Raw genomic sequence first — 24536 nt, 5'->3', positions numbered from 1 at the left:
GGGAAGGGAAAAAGGAGTCAGGTCCCGGTTTTAACTCGGAGCCGCGCGGTGGGCAGGAGGACACGGCGGCGGGGCTGACGCAGAGCCTGAGGCTATAGGATGGGCCGTCAAATGGGACAGAGTTGAACGTATTTGTCCGCCCGACGGAACAATCCGTAGAGAAGGGAGGAGAAGAGAGCGGGGAGGCGGGTGAGGCCCGCGCGGCCCAGGGCGCAGGGGCAGGGGCGGCAGAGACCGCGGTCCGTGCAGGAGGCCAGGCGTGATAACCGCGAGGGAATACGGTGGAGCCGGAGGGAGTGGGGACTTGACGGCGGTGCCAGGGCCCCTGGCCTGGAGACCCGAAACTCATACCAGCGACGTACCGGGAGGCGACCTCCGCGGTCACGGCTCTGCGCCCCCCGCGCCCAGCAGCGCGGATGGGGAGCGACGGGCACCCGCTCAGCAGGTGGAAACCAGCAGCCGCCCTCACTGGTTCCGGCAGCGGTGCCTGGCTCGGGGCCACGGCGTCTTCCAGAAAAGTAGCAAAGCTGCTCAGAGCGCGCAGAGGAGAGCCGGGGGCGGGAGGTGCACAGGAGACTGTGGGAGGCGGCGTGGGTTTGCTGGAACCGTCTAGAACGGTAACGGGGGGAGGCGGGGTGCCCGAGCCCGGCACGGACCCTCCCCCTGATAGAATATGCATGATCATGCGCGAGGCCTCGCCCGCCGGGAGCCGGAGGCGGCGCGGGATCCGGGAGCGCACGCCCAGACCTAGTGCCGCTCGGGCTGCGAGGGAGCCGCGCGCCGCGTCCGGACCGCAAGCGGGTGAGCCTCCGCGGGGGCCCTTCGAGGGCGGCCGCCACCCCTCCAGGCCCCGGGACCCGCGGCCTGGCCGCACCCGAGCTGGCTCCCCCTCCCCGCCGCGGAGAGGCCCTAGGGGCTCGGACCCGGGATGGTGCGCGGGTGGCCGGCGGGTGTTCGCAGTTATTGGCGGGGACCCGGTGCGCTCCGTCCCTCCGCGCCGCGTTCGGCCGCCACCGGCGGGGCCCGGGCACCGGGCCGAGCGTGCCTGCTCGGGGTACCCCCGGGCAGCGCATCGGGCGCGGGGCGAGGGGAGGGCCAGCGCCACCCCGCTGGCTCCGGCGGCCCCGGCGCTCTTGGCCCCGTCTCCGCTCACTGCTGTTTATCCAGCAGATAATTCTAAACAAGTGTCTTTAAAAAGTAGTTGGCTCCGCGCATCTTCCTTATGTCCTCTGAGTCGGGAGTTCGCGGCGGGGAGGGGGAGGGAGAAGAAACGCCTGTTTCGATTGGAAAACACCGAGAGACCTGAGCATCTCTTTCAGCAGCGAGGAAGAGGGGCCGCCGCAGGATCCACACACACAACTCTCTACTTTTGTGCAATTCCTAACTGCGCCTAACGTCCACGCAAGCGGGCAGGCATGGGGTGTTTGGGCAACAGCAAGACGCCAGAAGACCAGGGCGTCGATGAAAAGGAAAGACGCGAGGCCAACAAAAAGATCGAGAAGCAGTTGCAGAAGGAGCGCCTGGCTTACAAAGCGACTCACCGCCTGCTGCTACTGGGTAAGGCGGGGGGCTCGCGGCGGCGCCCGGCCTGAGCGGAGTGCACGGCCCGGGGCGCACGGCCTGGAGCGCGGAGAGGGCCGGGCGGGCAGGGCCCGCGCCCCCGCAGACAGCGAGAGCGCACCTGAAAACGCCCGCGTGGGGGCAGGACACTCGTTCAGTCTCGGTTGGCGTGAGAGATGGCTACGGTGCCCGGCCACAGATCACAGCATTCTCTCTGTTTGTTTGTAGGGGCTGGTGAGTCTGGGAAAAGCACTATCGTCAAACAAATGAGGATCCTGCACGTCAATGGATTTAATCCCGAGTAAGGAATGACCGATTTCGGGTTTGCTTCCCAACTGCATGCAAATTTTGTCACTGCTCTCCCGGCCTCCCCAAAGTGTTTTCTCAAAACAGTTAATTTGATCTTTGAGTCGACCTTTGGGGTGGGGGGGGGATATAGAAGTAAGTTGTTGAATTTGGCATATTCATCCTTCATCCTTCATCCTTCTTCTGGTAGCATCTACATCAAAATAAAATAACAATATATGATTTATTAAATACTCTTGAGGTATTGATCTGCATTATTGGTATTGTGCTGAGCACGCTTAACCAATGTGTCTATATATACTTCTCTCTATCATTTGTCTGCATCTATTTCAATTCAACATATGGATAGATTCAAATAAAATATATTTACAGGTGTAGCCTTGTAGTTTTTATATGCAATAGTCATGATGATTTTGCCATGTTACATAAAACCTGTGTGGTTGTCTAGAGCTAGAGATTGTGGTATGTGCACGTTTGTTTAGAGTCCAAACCAGAAAAGGTGGATGTTTTCCTTTTCCACATAAAAAACTTTGCGCTGTTGTCCTGGGGTTGATGTTGACCTCTGCTAGTACCATTGTAGACCCCCTGCAGCTGGGAATATAAAATCCCACTCAACTGATTTGGGGCAATGTGTAAAGTTAATTAATAACCATTCTGTTTTCATACAGGGAGAAGAAACAGAAAATTCTGGACATCCGGAAAAACGTTAAGGATGCTATTGTGGTAAGGATTTTTTTTTTTTTGGCCCCGCCATGCAGAATGCAGGATCTTAGTTCCCCGACCAGGGATTGAACCCATGCGCCCTGCAGTGGAAGCCACTGGACTGCCAGGGAAATCCCAGGAATTTTTTTTTAATATTTACTCAGTAGTAAGGTTGCATCCTCTGCTCCCTCAAACTGCGTAGACAGAAATTATGCACTAGATTACCACACATGGAACCTAAGTGGTTTATTTATCCATGTATCTTTTTCCTTCACTCCACTTTAGACAATTGTTTCGGCGATGAGTACTATAATTCCCCCAGTTCCACTGGCCAACCCAGAAAACCAGTTTCGATCAGACTATATCAAGAGCATAGCCCCCATCACTGACTTTGAATATTCCCAGGTAAGTAAATCCTTACTGAAATATTTTAAATGGTGCAAGGTGGAACAGTTTTTTAACGAGGTGGCTTACTGAGAACCAACGTTAATATTATTTAATCTTTGACTTTCTTCAAAATCTAGCTCTGTGCTTAGAAGTGCTTCCCTCCATACCCAAATATTAACATGTGTTAAAAATATTAAAGGCAATAAGATTGTAAGAAATGCTTTTATGAGTATATCGGTGGGGGTGATGATCAGGAAGACAGCATACCTCTAAGAAATATTGGTAGTACCTTTTCCTCTGTGTATTCCTAAATTAACAATTAAGCCGTTTCCCAGATAACAAAAGAGTAGAAATTACATGAGCAGAGAGAAAGGCTTTATGGTATGTGACTGCATCCTTGGGAGTAATAGAACAGAATTCAGTTCACTCTTAAGACGTGCATCCTTCAGCTCAAGTGAGAGGCGCATGCCAGCTGTAGGTCATACATGGATCACTTCTGAATGTTGACTGTATCCTGGGAAAATGTGATTTACTTCAGCTCTGCAGGATTTAGGGCTACTTTTCTAATCACTTGGATGGCAATGTTGCTTATGCGAAAGGGTGTTATGAATATTAGTTTTCTCTTGTTTGGTGGACGTACGTTTCTTTAAAATATCGTTATTTGGTAATTTGATTAAACATGTCTTGAAGGAGAAAAGAGTTGTTCAATTTCTCAGAAGATCATTTTTGTTAACGGTTGTGCCCAAAGAGCATGTGTGTGTGTGTGCATGTGTACCCCTCCAAAACAGTATTTCAAAGTCTCCACTGCCTGGCATGGTGGTCTTGAGATATTTTTCATTCTCAGAATCCTCTTTTCTGAGGGAAGCTGTTGCAGGACCCAGTGTGTAAGACAGATGAGCCCGTGTGCCCCTCCCCTCCCCTTCAGTAGAACACACCTGCCCTGTAGGCTCTGTATCCAGATGGCGGATAAGAATTATGTTTTAAAGCTTTTTTTTTGCATCCTCTCATGTGATTTTTGTTTCTGATAAGCATTCCCATATAGCCAGTGAAACTCCTAGAATTTCTGAAAAGACAGAGGTAGCGATGGCGAACTACCTAGAAAAGGGGACCATGCCAGCTGGCGTGGCAGGCACACTGTTTTTTATTTAACTGTGTCTTTAACTGAGTGGCGTGGAGGGAGCTCAAGGAGATGATGGGGGGCCAAAGCCGTGCTTCAGCCAACTGGAGCTCTGGGTCCTCCCAACTCACTGTGATGATTTACATATTGGAAAAGTCACCCAAGACTGCAAGGTCCTAGCTGAAATCAGGTTGTTCTTATTCAACTTCAGATTTACACATTTATAGACATGTATTTGAGTTCTAAATTTTGTCCTGCATGCTTGCCTAAAATTCATCATAAAACATTTCCTATGTGGTTCTGATGAAGGGAAAAGTTATTCTTAGCATATAAAGAGAAATTAGCATCAAGATGTATCGATCTGTCACATCTTCTTTCTTCTGTTTATGACAAACTCACACGTGACAAGAGCTCCCAGATTCTATCTGAAATCCAGTAACTCCCACGTGGGTTACTAAGGAATCCAAAGCACCTAATTTGCAAATGTGTTTTTGAGCTATAGCATGATTTTTAATAAAAAAAATAAAACTCAAGAAACCATTTGCATTGAAGGCATGTATTTTCGTATAGATATGTTGAGGCTACTTAAAAATGATTATCGGAAACCATAATTAACTATCAATAAAATAAAAGAGAATTGGGAACCAGCAGGTGCAAATGCAATGATAATACTTTTTCAGAGGTAATACTTTTTTTGGTAGTTTTTAAACCTACATTCTGTTGTCATACGTGTCTCTGTCCGTGTCAAGTGAGATTATGTTTACAATTGAGCCTACACTTATATAAATGAGGAAATTAATATCTAATATATAACTTTCTTCCTGAAAATTGTGTTTTAATGTGCACACAGTTTTCAGTAACACTTATTCTATAGTACTCTGAAATATTCATCACTTATATCATTAGATTAAATAGTTCTTGAATTTATGTTTTGATGATCCCCTTAAAAGTGACATTAAGACAAATCTCTGACTTATATACTAATAACACTTGGTACATTTGAAGACAATTAACTTCTGTTTAAAGAAAATGTCTATTGTAAAACTCATAAAAGTACAGCTAACTCAAGTATTTCAATAGTAAACGTAACACGAATTTACTAAGTCTAGTACTTTTTTTTGGATTAAATCCTTGAGAAAGTCTGTGTCGCAGTCCAATTCGTTGAGGATCTTGTTTATTTTCCTGTAGATCTAGAACAATTTTTGAACCAAATATGTCCTATCATTAAAAGTTAATTTCAGAGTTATTTAATTTTAGAAGGAAAACTTAGAAGAATGTTTAAGATTCTTCTTTATTATTAAGAATTTGAGATTCTACGTGAGATTACTCTTTATATTGAAAAATCTACCGTATCTTAGTGGAATCCTAAGAATTTCCTCTAAGAATGTCACACTTGGGTTTACTCTTCACATTATCTCCTACTTGAATTTCAGTTGAATTATAGAAAGAAGAGTGAGGCTGGCGGGTGGCCTGCCTAGGGGACAGTGCCGGGAGAAGTCAGGGCGAGCATCAGGGGCCAGATCTCGCTGGCCTCTTAGGCCTGGTCTGTCCCAACCTGGGAGGGCTCTGGAGCCTTCTCAGAGGGGATTTTCGTGACCTGAGTGTTTTATCAAGGTCACTCTGGTCTTTGGCGGAGACGGGCTCTGGGGAGGAAGAGGTGACTCCTGTGACAATCCGGATGGGAGACACCGGGGCAGCCTGGGTGGGCTGGGGTGGCTCACTGGCCGTTGCCTGTTCACAGCGTTTTGCTCGTGAGCACGCCAGATCACCTCCGCCCTGGACAGGGCTCCACCCGGGACCCCTTCCTGGGACGGTGCCCTGTCTGTGCACCCAGCCCGTCTACACGGGAAGTGGTAGGAAATACACAGGCTCAGGTGGTGGTCCTGACAGAACACACATCACCTGATCATTTACAAAGTGGGAAAATATTGTGGTTGCCCCCGCACTTCCCAAAACTCTTCGCACAATACCAGATAAAATCACTGATGGATTAAATTGGAGTATTAACTTGTTTGTTTGGTATTTTCTTCCCAAAATGTGGTTATGTTAATTAGCTCCCTTAAAAGTGTGTTTTGTTGGCATTTTTAAGGGTCAGTGGATAAGTGAGGCTTAGTGAGAAATGTGAAAGCGGTCCGGTCAGTCATTACTCTGTTATCACCACCCATTTCCTAAGTGGACGTTTATCCGAATCGCATGTGGTCACACACCCGGAGAGCAGGCGTTACTCTTCCCAGCAAACATTTGCTTGGGGTGCAGGCCGGCTCGCCAGAGCGGACCTGGCCTTCCCCGGGAGGCTGCCTGCCCACCGTGGGCCTTGGCTCCACTTCAGAGCAAGTTGTGACCTGGAGCAAGAGGCCTCCCGCTCGGCGGACAACAGGGTGGGAGCTGGGCTTCCTGAGGCAGCGCTGCGGAGGGCGATGGGCGGAAGCCCTGCCAGGTGCCAGCGCCAGTGGCTCCCAGCTGCCCCTCCTCTGGGGAGTATATGCAGAATCCTTATTTCACACCATCCAGGCTAGTGGTTTTCCTTGTGATATTTTAACCAACTGAACCCTCTCGCTCCCCCACCCCAAAAAGCCTTTGAAGCCCACCATATAAGTCAGGTAGGAGCGCCCAGGCCGCAGCCCCACGGGGACCCCCGGCATCTGCCCTGGACCCCACCAGGCACCGTCAGAAACCACAGGGGGGTGGGGTGGCGGGTGGCGCTGGAGCCAGACCACCTGGGCCCAGATCAGACCCGTGGCTGGATCTGAGCAGTGTCCCCAACGCCTCCCAGCCTGCCTGGGGGTGTCTCAGCTGTCCCCAAGGGGCGATCCTTGCCTCTCAGAGCACAGAAGCCCAGGTGAGAGCCCGCCCAGGTAACCCCTGCATGGTCTCCGCCACCAGCAGCCCCCAAACACTGAGACACTGTATGTGGCAGGCACTTTGCTAAGTGTTAGGAACACAGAAAAGCGATGAATCAGAAGGTCTTGCCATATAGTGAGAGACAGATCATAAACAGAAAATTCCAATACACCATGGTAGTGCTGTGAGGCCACAACAAAGAGGAAAGAGGACTTACTGTCTAAGGAAGTACTCAGGTACCCTGCTTCCTTGTCAGAAGTACAAGCTACCCGGACTAACACATCTTTATTAACACATCCAGGAGTCTAGTCTTCTCAACAAGTATGACCAAAGAGTCGACCAGAATTGCCAACACCTTATAGTTTGCAAAGTCCCACCCTGCCCTCTTCCTCTCCCTGCACCTTAGTTTCAGTCAGATTCTCCTAAACCGACCCTGGTCCTCCTGCTTTGCCACCTTCTCTGCCCGCTTCTGTCCTGCCCTCCAGGTGGCCTCACCGGCCACAGGTTCTCTGAGGCCCCTGGACGCACCTGTATTTGCGAGATCTCGGTCAGACCTTCCACCTTGCCCCTGGGGTTCCAGGTCCCGCCCAGTTTTGCCACAAGTTCCAACAAGCTTCTGGCTGTTCTTCCAACCGGGCGCTCCCCCACACGCCTCTGCCTTGTGCTGCCTGGTGATGGGGGCCGAGCCGGTCCCCACCCACAGGGAGCTCACACCGAAATGTCCCATTTCCAGAGCCGGTGTCTTTTCAGGACACTTACCAGCATTTTGAATTTTTGTAAATAAAATATTTAAAATGTCCTAGGGTATGTTCTCTAGTTATTAAAAAAAAAAAAAAAAAAAAAACCTCATCCAGAGGACGCCCTCTGTCTGTGCCCCTGGAATGTGCTCGGGGGGCTGGTCTGTGTTGGGAGGGGGCGCTTTCTCCATCAGAGACCTGCCTCCAGGCCTCCCGTGGCTTCTGTCCAAACACCGCCAGGAGGAGGGTGGCTCAGACAGTTAGCGCTCGGATCCGTCCTGCACGTCCCGTGTGCTGGGGAAAGGAAGGGCTGTCCTTTTAGTAAAATATCCCTGTTAGATCATTAGGCACACTAGGGCTTCACTGAAGATACTTTTTTAAAATTCCGTCTTCTTCTTTGAAATATTATCATAAGGGGTATCCCTAATAAATAATAACTTTTTTTGAAGCAATTTTCAACTTACCCCCAAAATGCAAAAGTAGGGCAAAGAACTCCCATACCCCGCACCCAGATTCATCAGGAGGTAACCTCTGGCCACATTTGCTCTCTGGCCCTGACTATACTAAAACACACCTTTACAAGCCATTTGAGAGCTGGTTGCAGCCATCATGCTCCCCATAAATACTTCAGTGTGTATTACCTACAAACAAGGCCCTCCGCTTATGTAACCAAAGCACAGTTATCAAAATTAGGGGATTTAGCATTAATACAATGTCTATTCAGATTTCACCAGTTGTCCCAATAATTATAGTGAAATTATGGTAATAATAATAATGCTGATGGCAACCCTGGTCAATAATCCAATGCAGGGTCTGGTGGCCTTTCCAGTGGCTGGGAACATTAACTCTGGTCACTTAGTGAAGGTGGGGTCTGCCTCTTTCTCCTCTGTAAAGGTACCTCCCCACCTTGGAACTCATGAGTATGTTTGGGGAATGTCCTTTGAGACTGTGTAGACACCCTGTTCTTTTCAAAACTTCCACACTCTCATTTTAGCGCACTAATAAATTTCATCCACAATAAATATTTAAGAGGGAAAGCTGTTGGCAATTCTTTCAACTATTTCTAAATACTATAAAGAGAAGTAAATAGAGTGTGGAGCCTGGCGCTGCCTTGCGCGTGATAAAAAGCTTGTCATTCGTGCTGTTAACAATCAGAGTTTGTGAGGGTCACTCAGAGCAGCATCCTCTTATCTATACCCTCACGGCGGGAAATCTGGGCTGAAACCACGCGACACATTTTCCCTAAAGTATTTTTCCTTATAGAAAATACACTCTAAGGGTTACAAAGTAAGGCAACATTTTAAAAAACTTCCTTGGAGAAGATGTCACCGAAACTTTAGATCCTTTGAAAGCGTGAGATTTTTGTTGTCAAGGTTCCCCTCAAATTTGGATGCATTGGAAGTTTGTCACCGGGTTTCCCAAAGCAAAGTTCACTTCTGAGGACACTTGCACTTTTCAGAAGCATTTGACATTAAAAATACCTTAGTAATGGGGCATTTTGTCCTTATCATTGCAGTTTTTTTTTTTTATTTTATTGAAGTATAGTTGACTTACAATGTTGTGTTAATTTCTGCTGTACAGCAAAGTGACGCAGTTATGCATATATATATATATATATATATATATATATATATATATATATACTCTTTTTCATATTCTTTTCCATTATGGTTTATCCCGGGATATTGAATATAGCTCCCTGTGCTATACAGTAGGACCTGGTTGTTTGTCCATCCTATATATAATAGTTTGCATCTGCTAACCCCAAACTCCCAGTCCTTCTCTCCCCCAGCCCACCTCCCCCTTGGCAACCACAAGTCTGTTCTCTATGTCTGTGAGTCTGTTTCTGTCTCATAGATAAGTTCATGTCGTATTTTAGATTCCACATATAAGTGATATCATATGGTATATCTTTCTCTGTCTGACTTACTTAGTATAATAATCTCTAGGTCTACCCATGTTGCTGCAAATGGCATTATTTCATTCCTTTTTATGGCTGAGTAATATTCCTTACCTTTGCAGCTTTATGTAACTCTGAGAGAAAACATTTTTACCTTTTCATCTATCTCTCCGGAAACGGAGGAAGGAGCAGAATGAGTTGATTTTCTTGTGTCAAATTAAGGCTTGAGTGAGTCAACACACATGGCTTATGACACAGGTACATGAGGTTTTCAGAAGCAGAAAAATGAAGTTGCTCCTGCGAAGATTCCTTTGAAACACTGACTTTTCAATTGTTTAGCTTTGCATGAGAATGTCATCCATGAATATGTGGGTTTTTTCTTCACCTCTTAAAATAATCCCACACAGTTTTTATCCTGTCCTTTATTATGGCATATAGATTGAATTAAATCAACTTCACACATAACATTCTCACTGCACATAGTAATTTCATGTTTTAACCTGTATTTGTATTTGTTTGAATAGGAAGTGTCTGTGTGTGGCACAAAATCCAAAAGATAGGAAAGAATGACAAGTCTCTCCTCACTCCTGCCCCCAGGCACCCACATGTCGTCCCCAGAGACAGCCAAGGTGACGTAAAATCGACTTAGGGTCCTCGAAGAGCAATCTTTTAAACATACTACTTTGATCTCATAGCAAATAGTTATAAAATGCCATTGCAGTTAATCTTATCAGTATGGAGAAAATATCCAGCCTGAATTGCCAAGTAAGCATTTTTTCAAATAACATTTAACATTAAAGTAAATTGTATTGAAACCGTTTTGATGCCGAGACAAAGTGCCAGAGTGGATGGTGATGAAAATGCAGAGAGGTTTATTAGGCATCCATAAAATATTGAGATTTTAAAGTACAGAAGCTGCAGGCATCATCCTTTGAGGGAAACCACAAATGACACAGTTAAGCAGAGCAGGACACGGGAGGGCACTTGACCTCTGGGTTCTGCGTGGTGGGTGACCTCTTCGGTCTGACCCCATCCCGCCTTGGCTTTAGGACACACCGTCTCCGCCCACACCCAGCTTCCTTTCACAGACCTCGTTGGAAGTTTCTGCCCAAGAGAAAGCCCTAAAAATACGTAAAGGTATTTTCCATGTCCTATTCTTCTGAAAAGGGCAAGTGTCCCCAGGTGGGACGTGCTTTCCTCCATCTGCAGGTCATTCCCCAGCCCTGGCTCTTTCCACCTTGAAATGCCAGTTTTTCTTCCTCTGTCTGCAAAGCTCAGATTCCCGAGAGCACAGTGTTCACACTGTATGTTTGCCCTTACTTACTTACTTACTTATTTATTTATTTATTTATTTATTTATTTATTTATTTATTTATGGCTGTGTTGGGTCTTCGTTTCTGTGCGAGGGCTTTCTCTAGTTGTGGCAAGCGCGGGCCTCTCACTATCGCGGCCTTTCCTATTGCGGAGCACAGGCTCCAGATGCGCAGGCTCAGTAGCTGTGGCTCACGGGCCCATTTGCTCCGCGGCATATGGAATCTTCCCAGACCAGGGCTCGAACCCGTGCCCCCTGCATTGGCAGGCAGATTCTCAACCACTGCGCCACCAGGGAAGCCCCTGCCCTTATTTAAATAGTGATTTGCCAGGGTCCGTCCTGAGCACTCAGTAAGCACCCAGTTAATGCTGAGTGATCAGAATAACTAAAGAAACAAGTTATTGGCCGCTTTTAAGTCCCTCCAACTAACAAGGCTAGACTTACTTAGAAAGCAGATTATGTGTCATGATTCCAAATGCTTAACTTTTACGCCTGTCCTTTTCTCTGAAGCTCACATCATGACTAGTCATGTTGAGTTTTGCCAGTAAACATGCATTTATGGGGTGTGGTAGTCTCTTCCCCTTTTTGGCACGGCATGTGGCGTATAGTTTTGCTCCGAAAACGTGCTCGAAAATCATGTGTTTGCCATGTGCTCAGTGCTACACTTAGGACCATGAGTTACACTAAGACACTCTGAGTTATGACTTCTCACCTCCAGAAACTTATGACTTAGTGAAGAAACAACATGTTTGTAATGTGTAACATCTGTAACATATAATACGTAACATAAAATTAATGAACAATAAAGTATCCTGTAATGTCAGACTACCTTCTGTGGGGTAGACTGGAAACTCTGTACCCATTCAGGGAAGAAGACCCTTAAGAACTACAGGTGCTCAGACCACAGGCTTAATGACCACGCCCCGGGGGAGAGGGGCTTCCTGGGCTAGTAATAGTGTCACCAGCAGAGCAGTAAGAACTGAGGGTCGTGGTGGGGAGGACCCAGCACAAGTCAGAGGTGTGTGTTGAAGGGAGACGGAGCATTACAGAGGTGGGACATCGACCCCCAAACTAACTGGCACGCTCAATCAGATGAGTGTTGGTAGAAGAATGACAGTTGGTATTTGAGCTTTCATTTTTATCAGCTACAATGTTGAAGGATTTATGGAGTTATCATTTATTCTCATCCATGGCAGTGTGTTCATTACCCAGAAGAACACCTTTTACTACAAGTTGGCTGATTTGAGAAATTACTAGGAGGTTCCTACACCACTTTCCCAAGCCTCTACTCCTTAGTTTCCCAAACTCTCTCCTGAATTTTAGACATTGTCTAAATGTCCCATTGCTTTCCATAGTAAATGATGATACATCATTTCAAAGTATTCAGTATTAAATTTTTAAGGGTATTTTTAATAGTTCTTAAACCATTGTATTTTTATTTGTTTCTTTGTTAAACTGTGTCATCACCTCCCAAAGAAACTAAAATGGCACCAACTGGCATCTTTAGCTGCTTGAAAGAATTTAGGTGATAAAGATTATCATCCAGGTTTCTCATTTCTACAGTTAAAAAATTATAAGTAGTACATCATATCCGTATCATCACATAAATTCCTCTAATTCACTAGAAGTTAAAATCTTTCAAATCAACCTTCATCCGTTTTATCTAAAGAGGTATCCTATTTGATTTTTCTTTCAATGATTGCCTGATATGTGTCAGGAACTGTGTTAGGCGTTGGAAGTACCAGCGTGAATGTCTGCATGCCCGTGAGGAATAACAGGGTGCAGAGTTCAGTAAATAATTAGGAAAGGTTGGCACATGGGTGCGGGGGAAGAGGGATTGCTGGTGAGGTTTGGGTGGCTCTGTCCCAGGGGAGCCTGGACTGGGTTGTGAGGAGTGGACAGGTCCACAGGTTGACCGGGGGCAGAGGGCAGTGTGGCCAGAGTGTACAATGGGGGATACATCCAAGGGGTCCATCTCCCAAATCCCTACGTCATATGAAGAACTTAGAGAGTGTAGCCCTGCAGAAGTACCATGGCCGGATGGTCTTGGAGTCCCAGCCCTCATGAAGCTAATATTTAGGTAATTCAGCTGGAGACTTTTACACTAACTGCAGTGTAACATTTCATAGTATGAATACTATGGTAGAAATAAAAACACCAGTGCAGGTAGTAGAAAAGAATTATGAGGCATTTAAATGGTTGTGCCTCAATAAAAAGATTGCTTTACATTGTTCTGGTTGATTGTATGGAGAGTACATTTGAAACTACTTAGTATTAAAGCTAAATTCCTAGTCATGCTTCTCTTTGGTTCTCTTTACCAAGAAGTCTGGGAGAGTGAGCGTGTGAGGCTTCTGCCTCCAGCCTTGTTCTGTGCCCCCTGGAGCCCCCAGCCCTGCTGCTGCGTCAGCGGGTCCTGGGTCGGGCACACCTGACAGCCCACCTGGTGTTGACCGTGCCCCTTGTCTACATTCTGGCGGCTGCTCCTTGAATCTCGGCCTTTCGGCTGGTCGTGACTTCAGGGCGTCTGGTCCAAGTCTCACTTTGTAGACCGGCACAGAGACTTGCGGGGGGTCACCCAGGCATGCTGCCCTGGAGGTCGGGTCAGGACGACAGTCTTCTGATCCCCATCGGTGGTCTGCTCGCCATCCTCATCCATGTGTGGGTCGGACCCGCATTTGTACAGAGGAGTTTTATGATCTGTTCAACGGAAACATAAGAAATTGCCCACGTGTGGCCGTTTTTGACCTACAACATGGCCGTTTCATAAGGTTCAACCTTTTGGATTTCGTGCCACCTGTCAGCCTCGGTCCCTTCGGTCGCCTGGTCCCTTGCCCTGCGTCTGTGTGACGGGTGCCCCCGAGGGGTCCGGCTCTGTCCTCTCAGTCCTGGGCTCCCTCCTCAGGGCTGCCTTTCACTCTGGTCACTTCCGTCACCCCTACCCCCCATCCCGAGGTGCTTCCCTCCCATCGCGGGTCTCTTCCTATGCTTGGGCAGAAACCTTCCAACCAGCCACGTCTCCCGGGATACCCCCCACCGTGAGATGAGGGGGCAGCCCCAGTGTCCCCCGCCGAAGCCCTGTGCTCACATGTACCACGCCCACTCCCCACCTGGTGCCTCTCATTCCTGCGCCTTCAGTGCTGGTTTAGCCAAAGCCACAAATTTTGGGTAACTAAGCATGTGATGTGTTTGCTTATCTACAGTTGTAACAACTACAGGTTCACGCAGTCTGTTGAAAGGATTTTGTGTGAAATCACCCCCAAAGAGCCTCAGTGTATGTTGGGGTGGGAGAGAAACAGGATGCTCTCTGCATAACAAGTCTCTGAACTTATTCCCTTAGTCGGCTTGGTGTCCTTTCTTGAGGCTCTTTTTTGAAAAGAAAGGAAGCAGAGTAGTACCAAAACTCTAATCATAAGAGCTTGACATATATAATTATATAAAAACCATTGTCTCTGAATCTTTCTGGTGGATACAGTAAAAGTTCCTCAACCTTGTGGCTGAGGATGCAGTCTCTGTGGTTCCTGTCCCGTATCTGCCTCCTGCTGCAATCTTGGGAAAGTTGAGGAGCATCTCTGGGCTCAGTTTTCTCATCTGTAAAATGGGGTCAGTAATAATGATGTCTGTCTCATGAAGCTGTGACAGGAATTCAATACAGTCATGCATCTAAGTGCTCGGGACTGTGTTTGGATGCTGCAAACGTCCAACAAACGTCAGCCGTCATCCTGGTTGCCCTTTCATGTGATATTTGTAAACGTACGTACACTGCCTTCTGAGATGTTGCCACATGCTAAGCTTTGGAAACTTCACTCAGGGATTTTGCCATCAAATCACGCAGAGAACCCTGTTGCTGATGAAGGGAGAGTTGAGACCTTACATCTCTCCTGAGGATGGCAGTGAGCTCTCAGTGTCCTTGCTGGATTCCTGAGACCAGCAGGGCCCTGGGGAGCAGGGAGACGGGAGCCTCCACGAGGCTGAGATGGAGCCCGACCGTCCCCGCTGTTGGATGCCCGAGCTGCACACAGTCTGCCCCGTCTGACGGCACCTCTGGGAGTGGTCCCAGAACAAGCCTGTCTCTGACTAATGGGTCTGGCTGTGGTGTTTGCAGGGGCCTCTCTTCTGTAGCTTTTCCAGGATTGGGTTGCATGGGCAGAGTCAAAAATTCTATATTCTGCAGAAAACGTTTTGATCTGGGATAAATTCATAGTTTAGAATAAAAATGTAAAGAAAAACAAAATTGGGATTTTAAAATACATAAAAGTCTATCAAAAATTTTTTTCTCCTCCTCGGTTTTCATCCTTTTTTGGCAATGTTGGTCAATCAGCTTGATACAAGTGAAAATAAGGCCTCAGCTCCCAAAGCCCTCAGGCCACATCCTGTCCTGAATCCAGTGGTCACAGCATCTCTGTCATCCTCCCTGCACACCTCAGGAGGCAGGAGCTCGGAGAAGGCAGTTGACTGGTCCAGGGTCAGAGCTGGGATCTGGGAGCAGGAGGTCAGGGCTGGAGCCCGGTGGTCTGACTCTGGAGCCTGCTGCGTGGCCTTCCTGGGCTCGGGAACTGCTGGTCCATCCTGATCGCTGGGTCAGCCCCATTCCAGCTGAGGGGGTGGGGGTGGGGGCTTGGTCAGGCCACGTGCAGCCCCACGGAGCAGCCTGGAAAGGGGAAATTTCCTGGAAGAACAGGGTGTTCTCTGGAGTCACTCTGGTCCACCTCTAGTGGTGCTGTCAACAGTCAGCTTTGGTGGCCACTCAGTTCTCTTAGGAGCAAAAATGCAAGTGAATGAAAATGAAAGTTGGGAATTATTGGATCATTCACTCATTCAAGTAGAATTTCCTGAAGGCCTCCCGGGTGAAGGCTAGGGTGGCCTGGAAAATGGAACATCCCAGTGACCAGGACACGGTCCTGCCCCGAAGGACAGTTCATTCACCAGACTTTCACTGCAAGTTGGCCATTGCCACGGGCACACTCTTGCAGCTCTGTTCATTCCCTTGCATCATACTGCAAACATTGAACTGTGCAGTCAATTAATTAATCAAGGTGGAAAATGTCAACCAGGGATTATTTTTCTACTCCCTTGAAGAAGCGTCGTGCAGCTTCCTGAGCTGGTGAAAGATGCCTCTAATAATTTGTTGTTGTTTTTGAACTAAACAGGCCATTAGAACGTGGATCATCACCCCATTAGGGCCTCTTCCCAGCTTTTGGTTTATACTCTTCCTTGGGGTCTCAGATGGCTTGCGTTACATGGCTCGGATGTGGTATAAAAATATCTCTGTGATAGGGACCTCCCTGGCGGTCCAGTGGTTAAGACTTCGCTTCCAATGCAGGAGGTGCGGGTTCCATCCCTGGTCGGGGAGCTAAGATCCCACGTGCCTTGCGACCAAAAAACCAAAACAGAAAACAGAAGCAGTATTGTAACAAATTCAGTAAAGACTTTAAAAATGGTCCACATCAAAAAAGTCTAAAATCTCTGTGATAAGCTTCTATTTTTAACTTTTTAAACTTCTTTTCATGCTCTGACACCCGAAATTATTCTGTAGGGACTTGAGTCCAGTCCCTGAAGTAGAGGGATTTTTGCGTAGTCACGTCCATGCCCTCCTGGCCAGGCATTTATCCTTGTGTGCTGTTGGTACATGTTTGAATTCTATTATGTAAGCCCATCTTTTAGAGAAAATATCTAAAAATTTTTATAATGTGCCTGATATTTTAGAAAGGATAAGGTTTTGTCAAATTTAAGATGTGCTAACTCTGGGACTTTAAATATCTTCAGGTCTTCAAAAAAGTCAATGCTTATGGGAGACTCTTTGGCTCTTTAAAATAAAATATTCCAGCTGTAAGTGGAAGGATGGGGCCTCTCTCCAAACAGTTTTCAGAATTATTCCAACCAGCCCCAGTGAAGCCAGGTGCGGCACAGTGAGCCCAAGATCTAAAGGACTTGAGTCAGTTCTTGGCCAGACACCGTCTCTTAGCCAACTTGCCTTTGAATTTTCCCGTCTGTACAGCGGGGACAGTAATACGTGCTTCATGTCTGAGAATGAATTAGATCTCATGAGAAAGCTTGGTAATTTAAAGAACAGAATAGCCGTGAATCATTATGGTTATTACCGTTGGCCAAGTTGAAATACGAGAACCAGAAAGGGACTTGGAATTACAATAAAAATTAGCAGGAAATCCAATTTGACGTACACACTACTGCCAGCCCCACTCCTCGCCCGTAAGACCTGGGTCACCCCAAGGCCTAAGTGACTGATGACAGGTGTTATCCCCCAGGTGTCTTTCATTTTAACTGACTCAGAGCCTGGGACCACAGGATTGATATTCTACAAGTTCAATTTTAAATATCAACCAGTGAATGACTAAAACTTCTCAGTGCTTTCTATGGCTGTTTCAAATTAGGATTTAAGTGTAGGGAAAATATGTTTTCTTTTTCCTTATAGACGTTTCCTCTTATAGGCATCTTTTCAACATGCCACATCCATGGTCGCTGCAAATAAAGCATTCCCTGACCTATACATGAGAAAGTGGACTCAGAAAAGCCTAACCATTGATGTACAGCTCTGAACAACTCTGAAGGTTCCTTTGTGTCACCCAAGCCAGGAAGCCCAAGCCAGAATTGAGGGAGCCTAACCCAGGATTGAGGGAGCCTTTTTACCATACACCTTTAAAAAATGTGGAATCTCAGAAATTGCCATGTGTCTTATAATAGCTATGCACATTTACTGTGACAGCGTTCTCCTCCCATACACCCCCTCACCCCCCAAAATCTATTATTAAAACTGTAGTACATCCAGAATGGAGAAAATACAGCATTTTGTGGAAAATTAAATATCATATTGCTTCGAAAAAAGAAAAGATCAGTTGTAAACATTTCCTTGGCTAATTACGTAATTCTTAAAAAAAAAATCATCTTACATAATGAACAAATTACTGAGTTCTTTGAAGATAAACCTTGTCCTTTGTGGTATATATATATATATATATATATATATATATATATAATTAAAGGGACTGAAAAGCTGTATTTGATAAGCAATATGGAAAGGAAATTCTGAGTTGCACATGATAGAATTACCAAGGTACTGGATGTTTCTTTATTCTGCCAATTTTGAGGAAAACCTAGGAGATTTCTGGCTACTGCAGGGATTACAATGGATTTCAGAATTAAGTTCGTTTTAATTAATAAAATAAGTGTTATTGTGAGGAATGTATAACAGGAAACATAGTGGCACTGTTCTTAGAACCAAAGGCTGGAACAGCCCTAATGCTAGCGGACACAGACCCTGCGGGGACCCAAGAGGGGCGGGTGCAGCAGCAGTGGATCCCACCCCCATCACGACATGGGTGGGTCTCCGTGTCTTTATGGTGAATGAAGAACTGAAGTGACGAAAGGTTATATAGAACACAGTACTCTTCTATGAAGTTCAAAAACAGGCAAAACTAAGTACCATATTGTTTCAGCGCACATTTCAGCGTTTGTGATAATTTTTGTAAGAGAGAAGAGAATGAGCATCACAGTACTCGGGGTGGGGGGGAGGAAGCAGGAGAGGGCTGCAGAAGGTGACCATCAGTTATCCATCACGCTGGGTGCGGGGGATGGGAGGGGCTCAGAGTGTTCCCTGTATTATAAACAAATACGTAACAAAACAAAGCCAAAGAGGGCCCTGTGTCATTCCCCAATTCTGCTCACCTGCAGTCCCCATTAAAAAGAAATTGGAGTTTTCTAATTTATCAGCATAGATTCTTCTTTGTGCCCTGTTCCCACTTAGAGGGGAGTTTACATAGATGAACTCGAAGGGGCTGTGTGAGCACAACATCCCGTAAAGAAAATCCTAAATCTCAAGAATTTTACTGAGGTTTGCATTTCTTGTGATAGAAGATGGTGCTTTAAGATTCGCTGGCACGACGCTGCTGAGGGTATTTCTTCCATGAAGACAGATTCCGGGGACTTCCCTGGTGGCGCAGTGGTTAAGAATCCCTGCCTGCCAGTGCAGGGGACCTGGGTTTGAGCCCTGGTCCGGGAAGATCCCACATGCCGCAGAGCAGCTAAATCCGTGCGCCACAACTACTGAAGCCCGTGCGCTCTAGGGCCTGCGAGCCACAACTACTGAGCCCACGTGCCACAACTACTGAGCCACCCACCTAGAGCCCGTGCTCCACAACAAGAGAAGCCACCGCAGTGAGAAGCCCGTGCACCACAACGAAGAGTAGCCCCCGCTCGCCGCAACTAGAGAAAGCCCACGTGCAGCAATGAAGACCCAACACAGCCAAATAAATAAAATTAAAAATAAATAAACAATTTAAAAAAAAAAAGACAGATTGTGCAGAAGACACGGTGGAAGATCCGTGTTTGTTGAAGTAACTGTCATTCTGGAAACTTCATATCACATCCTGGCAGTAATTCTTACAGTAATTCCAGAGATGGGTGCTGTCCCATTTCTTTTTTATTATGAATGTAAGCCAGGTTATTTTGAAAGTATTCTAAACTTTCAACGTTCAAAAGAAATGGGTGTGGGGAGAGGCTGCTGCCTGAGCCTGAGTCCGGCTCCGCCCTTCCTGGGGACCCCACCACCCTGAGCCTCAGTGTGTCCCTCTGTTGAATGGACGTGACAGCAGAACCTCTGCCCCTAGCTCATGAGGATTGAATTGATTGAGTTAATATATGGAAAAGGTTGGGCTCCACCTTTGCTGTTCTCGGTATTCCCGATTAGCTATTCAGAAGAAAAACATTTTTAAATCAAATGTTTATGTTGCCTGTTTGCACAGCCAAGACACTCTGCTGATCTCAAAGCAACTGCACCACTACATGAGACCGTGGCCGGACCTTCTCAGTGACCGCGTCCTCCACGCCAGCACTGACCAGATACAGAAAATAGGGGTATAATGAGAGCCACAAGTGCAAACCACGTGTGTAAATTTACATTTTCTAGTGGCACATTTTTTGAAAAATGAAAAGAAACAAGTGAAATTTAATAATATATTTTGCTTAACGTGATATATTCTACATATTACTTCAATGTGCAGTTTTTAGGAGTTATTCATGAGATAGTTCATCATCTTTTTTCTTAATCAATCTCTGAAATCCACTGTGTAGTGCACATGTCAGCACACCTCAAGATGAAGAAGCCACATGCCAGGTGCTCAAAAGCCACCTGTCAATGGCGGCTGCCACATCAGACAGACAGGGCTGGACCCGAGGATGGGGCAGAGGACATAGTGATTTCTTCTTAACCGGCCTGAGCGTTGGTGCTAGTGACAGGTGCAGGCCAGTGGCTGTTTGTTGGGCCTCTCTGAGCCCCGACTGGGACCCTGGCGTCCACGTGGCCATCCGAGCCCGGGCTGGTGCAGAGGGACACCCTGAGGAGGGGCCTGGCCTGGGCCAGGCAGCGTGTGTCCTCCTCACGGGGCAGGCACACTCGTCTGCCCTCCCAGTGCTGATGAAAACCTCCTCCTCCTATAGAACCTTCTCTGCAAGGCTTCTCTGTCTGCAGGTCGGTGGGTGAGGTGCCCGCCGTTTAGCATGACCCCAGTCCAGCTCCCTGCCTCTCGGCCTCCTGTGTCATTCGCCATGTCCTGACTCTGGGACAGTCAGCCACGTGGCCCTTGTCCGGATCTGTAGGTGGTGTTGCCAGCGGCCGGGCCTCTGTGTGTGCAGCAGGCGTACCTGCGAGACCTGCTTCACCACACTCCCCAGTGACGCCCCTGTCGTGATCGAAAGCTGCCACGAGCCTAGCGCTGTGTGTGTGACATGTACCCTTCTGGGAGCTTTTGCCCAGAAAGGGCCATGTGGCTCTGGATTGCTTGAGCAGAGACAGATTGTGTGATTTTGTTCTTTTCGTTTTCTTTTATGTGTGCACTTTTTTAGGGCATTGAGTAATTCACTGAAAACATACAAATTAGCATTTTACTTCTGAGCCAAGAAATTGGCTCTGGTCTATGTGTGTTTAAAAAGACTGTGTTATGAATCTAAATAGGATACATAGGGGGAGAAAAGATTCCTTTTCAGCTCAGTGCGGGGGGGAAAAAGCCAGAACCCGATTTCTGAGCCTTACAGGAACTCACTGTGCGTGTTCTGTCGGATTCTGAGAGCCGGGCGGGCCTGGGTGTCCGTCTTTGAGGGAGTCAGAAAAGTGGGAGGAAATGTGTGATTCATGGTGAACAGAGAATCCGAGTTTGGAAACAGGGAATGAGCAAGAAGCATTACTCAGTTGCTGCTATTTAAAACTGGGGACCAGAAGACAAGGAGCACAGTGGTGTTGGAAGAGAAAAAGTTCCAGATATTGTAACATTTTTAGTCTCTCCGAAGTCTGGAATTGCTGTGATTCATACTTTTTGTCTGTCCCATGCTTAGTTTTTGTCTCCTATCAGCCATTTGAAAGGAGCACCTTTCCTCCCCAGTCCCCTGAAGACTTCTAGATATTTCTTTTTGCAAGATTTTGCCCCAGTGGAATTTGAAAATCGAGTCTAGACAGGGGAGAGGGGAGAGGGGAGCTGAAAGTTGGGACAAAGCTTGGGTAGGTGGACCTGGATTCCGCCCACTCCCCAGCGTCATCCCTGGGGAAGCTCTGCAAAGGTGCGGTGGGCGTCTGTAGGTGCGGTGGGCGTCTGTAGGGCAGATGGGCAGTTGGGAATGCTCCAGAGCGAGCTGTGTGCCTTGAGCCTCCCAACAAGTAGAACAACTGGACGAGGTAAATTTTAGAGCTCTGACAATTAGAGGAAACAAGGGTGCTGGGCCGCACTCGGAGGTGCCAGCGCTGGTGCCCAGGTGCTGGGGGCTTCCGCCCAGCCCAGCCCAGCCCAGCCCAGCGACGCCAGCAAGGACCCGCTGAGAACCCTGGTCCCAGCGAGCTTCCCATCCAGCCTTTCCAAGGGTTTTCTTTCTTTCTCTCTCTCTCTAGCGAACAATTCATCACATTAGGTAAAAGAAGTCAGTGCTGGTGAATTTAAAATCGAATTGCATTGCTTCTGGTTTGGTTTTGGTTTTCTGGAGATGTGTCTTTCCTAAATTGGGTTCAAGTCGTTGTATGTGAGGCCATACAGGGTCATTCTGACCAGAGACCTGGGGTAAGTCCCCCTCCAGCAGAATATCAAAGACAGTCTCGCCTCCGAACGGGTTACAGCACCCGCTCCTCCGGCTCAGCCCTGTGTCGAGCTGTTATTGAAGTCTTGAAAGATTTCCACCCACCTCCCGCCCACTCTCCTGGCAAGTGAAAGACGTTTGAATTCCTCTCTCAAGGGAGAAAATTATTAAAGTGAAAGAAAATGACTGTTCCCTGTTCTGAAAAGGAGAGAGGAGAAAAGTGGGTTGTGGCCCTCCTTTGCTATTCTGTTCCTGAGAGGATGCTGTCATGCCAGCTCCCAGAAATCAAGAGGAGGAAGCTGATCCCAGCTGCCTTGTGTGCCTATTTCAGCTTAGAGCCCAGGGTCCTGAAATACAGAGCAGGAGATGCCATGACTGGAAGACCCCAAGTAACTGAATGCAGAGAAGAATGTCAAAGGGGAAGGAAAGGAAACTCGGCTTATGTCTCCCGCCCCTGGAGCCCTAGAACTGCCACTGAAAATGAATCCACTTGGGGGTCAGATCTGGATGAGAAGTAATGATTCTTTTACACTTGACTAAAGACTGTAAGGGGGTGGATCCTCACACATCTCCATTTAAATCTTTTTGTATTTTATGAGCATCATTTCATAATTTGTTAGTTCAGCTCACCTTTCTACATCCCAAGCTAATGAAACTGTTCAAGCTATGTTCACAGAGCCCCAACCATGCTGGAAGCATCAGGTTAGGGGCTCAGACAGGGGTGAGGGGGTGGGGTAAAGATTTTTTAAATAATCCCTGTTCTAGGACTCGTGGTCTAAGTAGGAAGATAAGACCAACACGCATGAAAAGCTACAGATCAAGAGATCCTAGGATTTCACTAAATCCTAGTCTAAAACTGTCTCTACTTTCCACAAATACAAAAGAAAATAAGAACCTGACAGTGGCGAAAACCTATTCCATACAAATTTCAAAACAATGCCTTCCCCATCCCCCTTCAGATGTAGAGGTATTAGAACTGAAGTCTCTGCCGATAACGCGTCACTTCTCTGGCGACAGCTCTGGTGCCTGGAAGTGACAACACGCTATTCAGTGAGATGGGCGGAAGCCATTCCCAACCTCTGCAGCATCAGCTAGTTTTATCATTAGTGACTTTTTGCAACAACGACGTAAAGGATGAATATAGAGCATTTCAGACCTTGGCATCATTAGGTAGCGTCGTTAACTAATAAACGTTAAACCCAATTGGGTGATTTCCTATATTTGAGATCACCTGCCTTAGTCAGTTCCACGGCATGAAGTTTTCATGCATATTTAGGGAGCTTACTGGGCTCGTGGGCCACCTGCGCTGGGCTGGCTCCACGATAAGAAAGGCACAGAGTGGACTTAGGCACCTGTTCCATTGCCGTTGCCAGTTTCCCACTGCCTTCTGCAGACTTCTCTTTTTACTTCCTGCTGCCCCAATAAATAATCCTGATCAGACCTGGAGCCAATCCCATAATCAGGCCTTGGAGATCTGAAGCAGCCTGAGAACTTGGCAGCCACGAGCTCAGTGCATTATTCCCAGATCAGGCCGCACCTCAGAATCGTCTGGGGAGCTTTTAAAGCAAGATCCCAACGCCTGCCCTCGGAGACTTTGAGTAGGAATTCTGGGGGAAGGTTAGAGGGATCTGTGCATTTGAAAAGCTCCCTGAGGTTTCCACTGCACCCCCAGGTTGGGCAGTAATGACCAGACCCCTGGTGTTGTTCTCAGCACCTGGTGGGGCCGGGTTGCGGCCGTGGACTTGCAGTGACTTCTGGTTATGGGGTGTGGGTTGCTGTACGTAAATGTAGCTTCACTTCACAATCACAGTGATAATTGCACTCTCCTGTAGCCATTTTTGTATTTACAATTCAGGATAAGTCTTGATTCATTCAAAGTCATCGACAGTATTTTTGCTTAAAAACAGAATGTGTGATACACTAAATGTGAAGGATCAATCGTAAGGAGGGCTTGACACTTGCGCCCCCTCCAGAGGGTCGTCCAGCCCCGGGCAGGGTGGCCTGAGCCTCCTTTGGCCTGTCCTTCTGCTCCCACCCCCGCCAGGCCTGCGGGGAAACCGGGGCGGCTGGGGCGGGCTTGCTGGGAAGCTCTCTGCGCAGCACAAGTGCTGGGGGGTCGCTTTGGAAGCCGAGAAGGTGGTGGGACAGCCCAGGCGGAACCGGAGTCCTGAGAATATGGGCACCTTGTGTTTCAGCGGGAAATGCTGAGGGATTAAAGAGGCTTCGATGGCGTTAGGAACTGTGCCCCCCGCGCCAGCACCCCCCACTCCGACTTGTACGCGAGGCCCTCCAGAGTTGGGGACTGCAGGATGGGGTCGCTCCTTGTCGGCTCAGCGTTTTCTCCCAGCCCCGCCCACCCTCGCCTCACCCCATGTACAGGGAGGGCAGGGCTGTGCACCCCGGAGCATGTCTGGGGGGAGACCACACAGAGACAGCCACATTCCCTCGGATCAAATCAGGCAGTTGTGCAGCTTACGGATGACAAACACAACCCACATCTCCTTTGTAACGTGGATTTTTAAAATAAAGTTCTCCGTGTTTCTCCTTTTATCCTACTTACATTTTATGCGCGCTTTTTTCTTGGCATTAGCTACCGTAATTTGG

At 47.4% G+C, this 24536-nt stretch overlaps 1 protein-coding gene across 2 annotated transcripts in view; it reads left to right on the top strand.

Annotated features, from left to right (window-relative positions):
* The window catches only part of GNAL (G protein subunit alpha L), a 94529-nt gene that overhangs the window by 23507 nt on the left and 46486 nt on the right, over positions 1-24536 (top strand). For both annotated transcript variants that reach the window (XM_068562757.1, XM_068562756.1), the window contains exons 2-4: positions 1789-1861; positions 2535-2589; positions 2854-2973. In XM_068562757.1, coding sequence (XP_068418858.1) covers positions 1789-1861; positions 2535-2589; positions 2854-2973 — 248 coding nt within the window. The remainder of the gene's footprint in view (positions 1-1788; positions 1862-2534; positions 2590-2853; positions 2974-24536) is intronic.

Source organism: Eschrichtius robustus, chromosome 14, assembly GCF_028021215.1.
Source record: "Eschrichtius robustus isolate mEscRob2 chromosome 14, mEscRob2.pri, whole genome shotgun sequence".
Taxonomy (NCBI): domain Eukaryota; kingdom Metazoa; phylum Chordata; class Mammalia; order Artiodactyla; family Eschrichtiidae; genus Eschrichtius; species Eschrichtius robustus.
The sequence above is the reverse complement of the archived record's forward strand: the minus strand, read 5'-3'. Positions and strand labels throughout refer to the sequence as shown.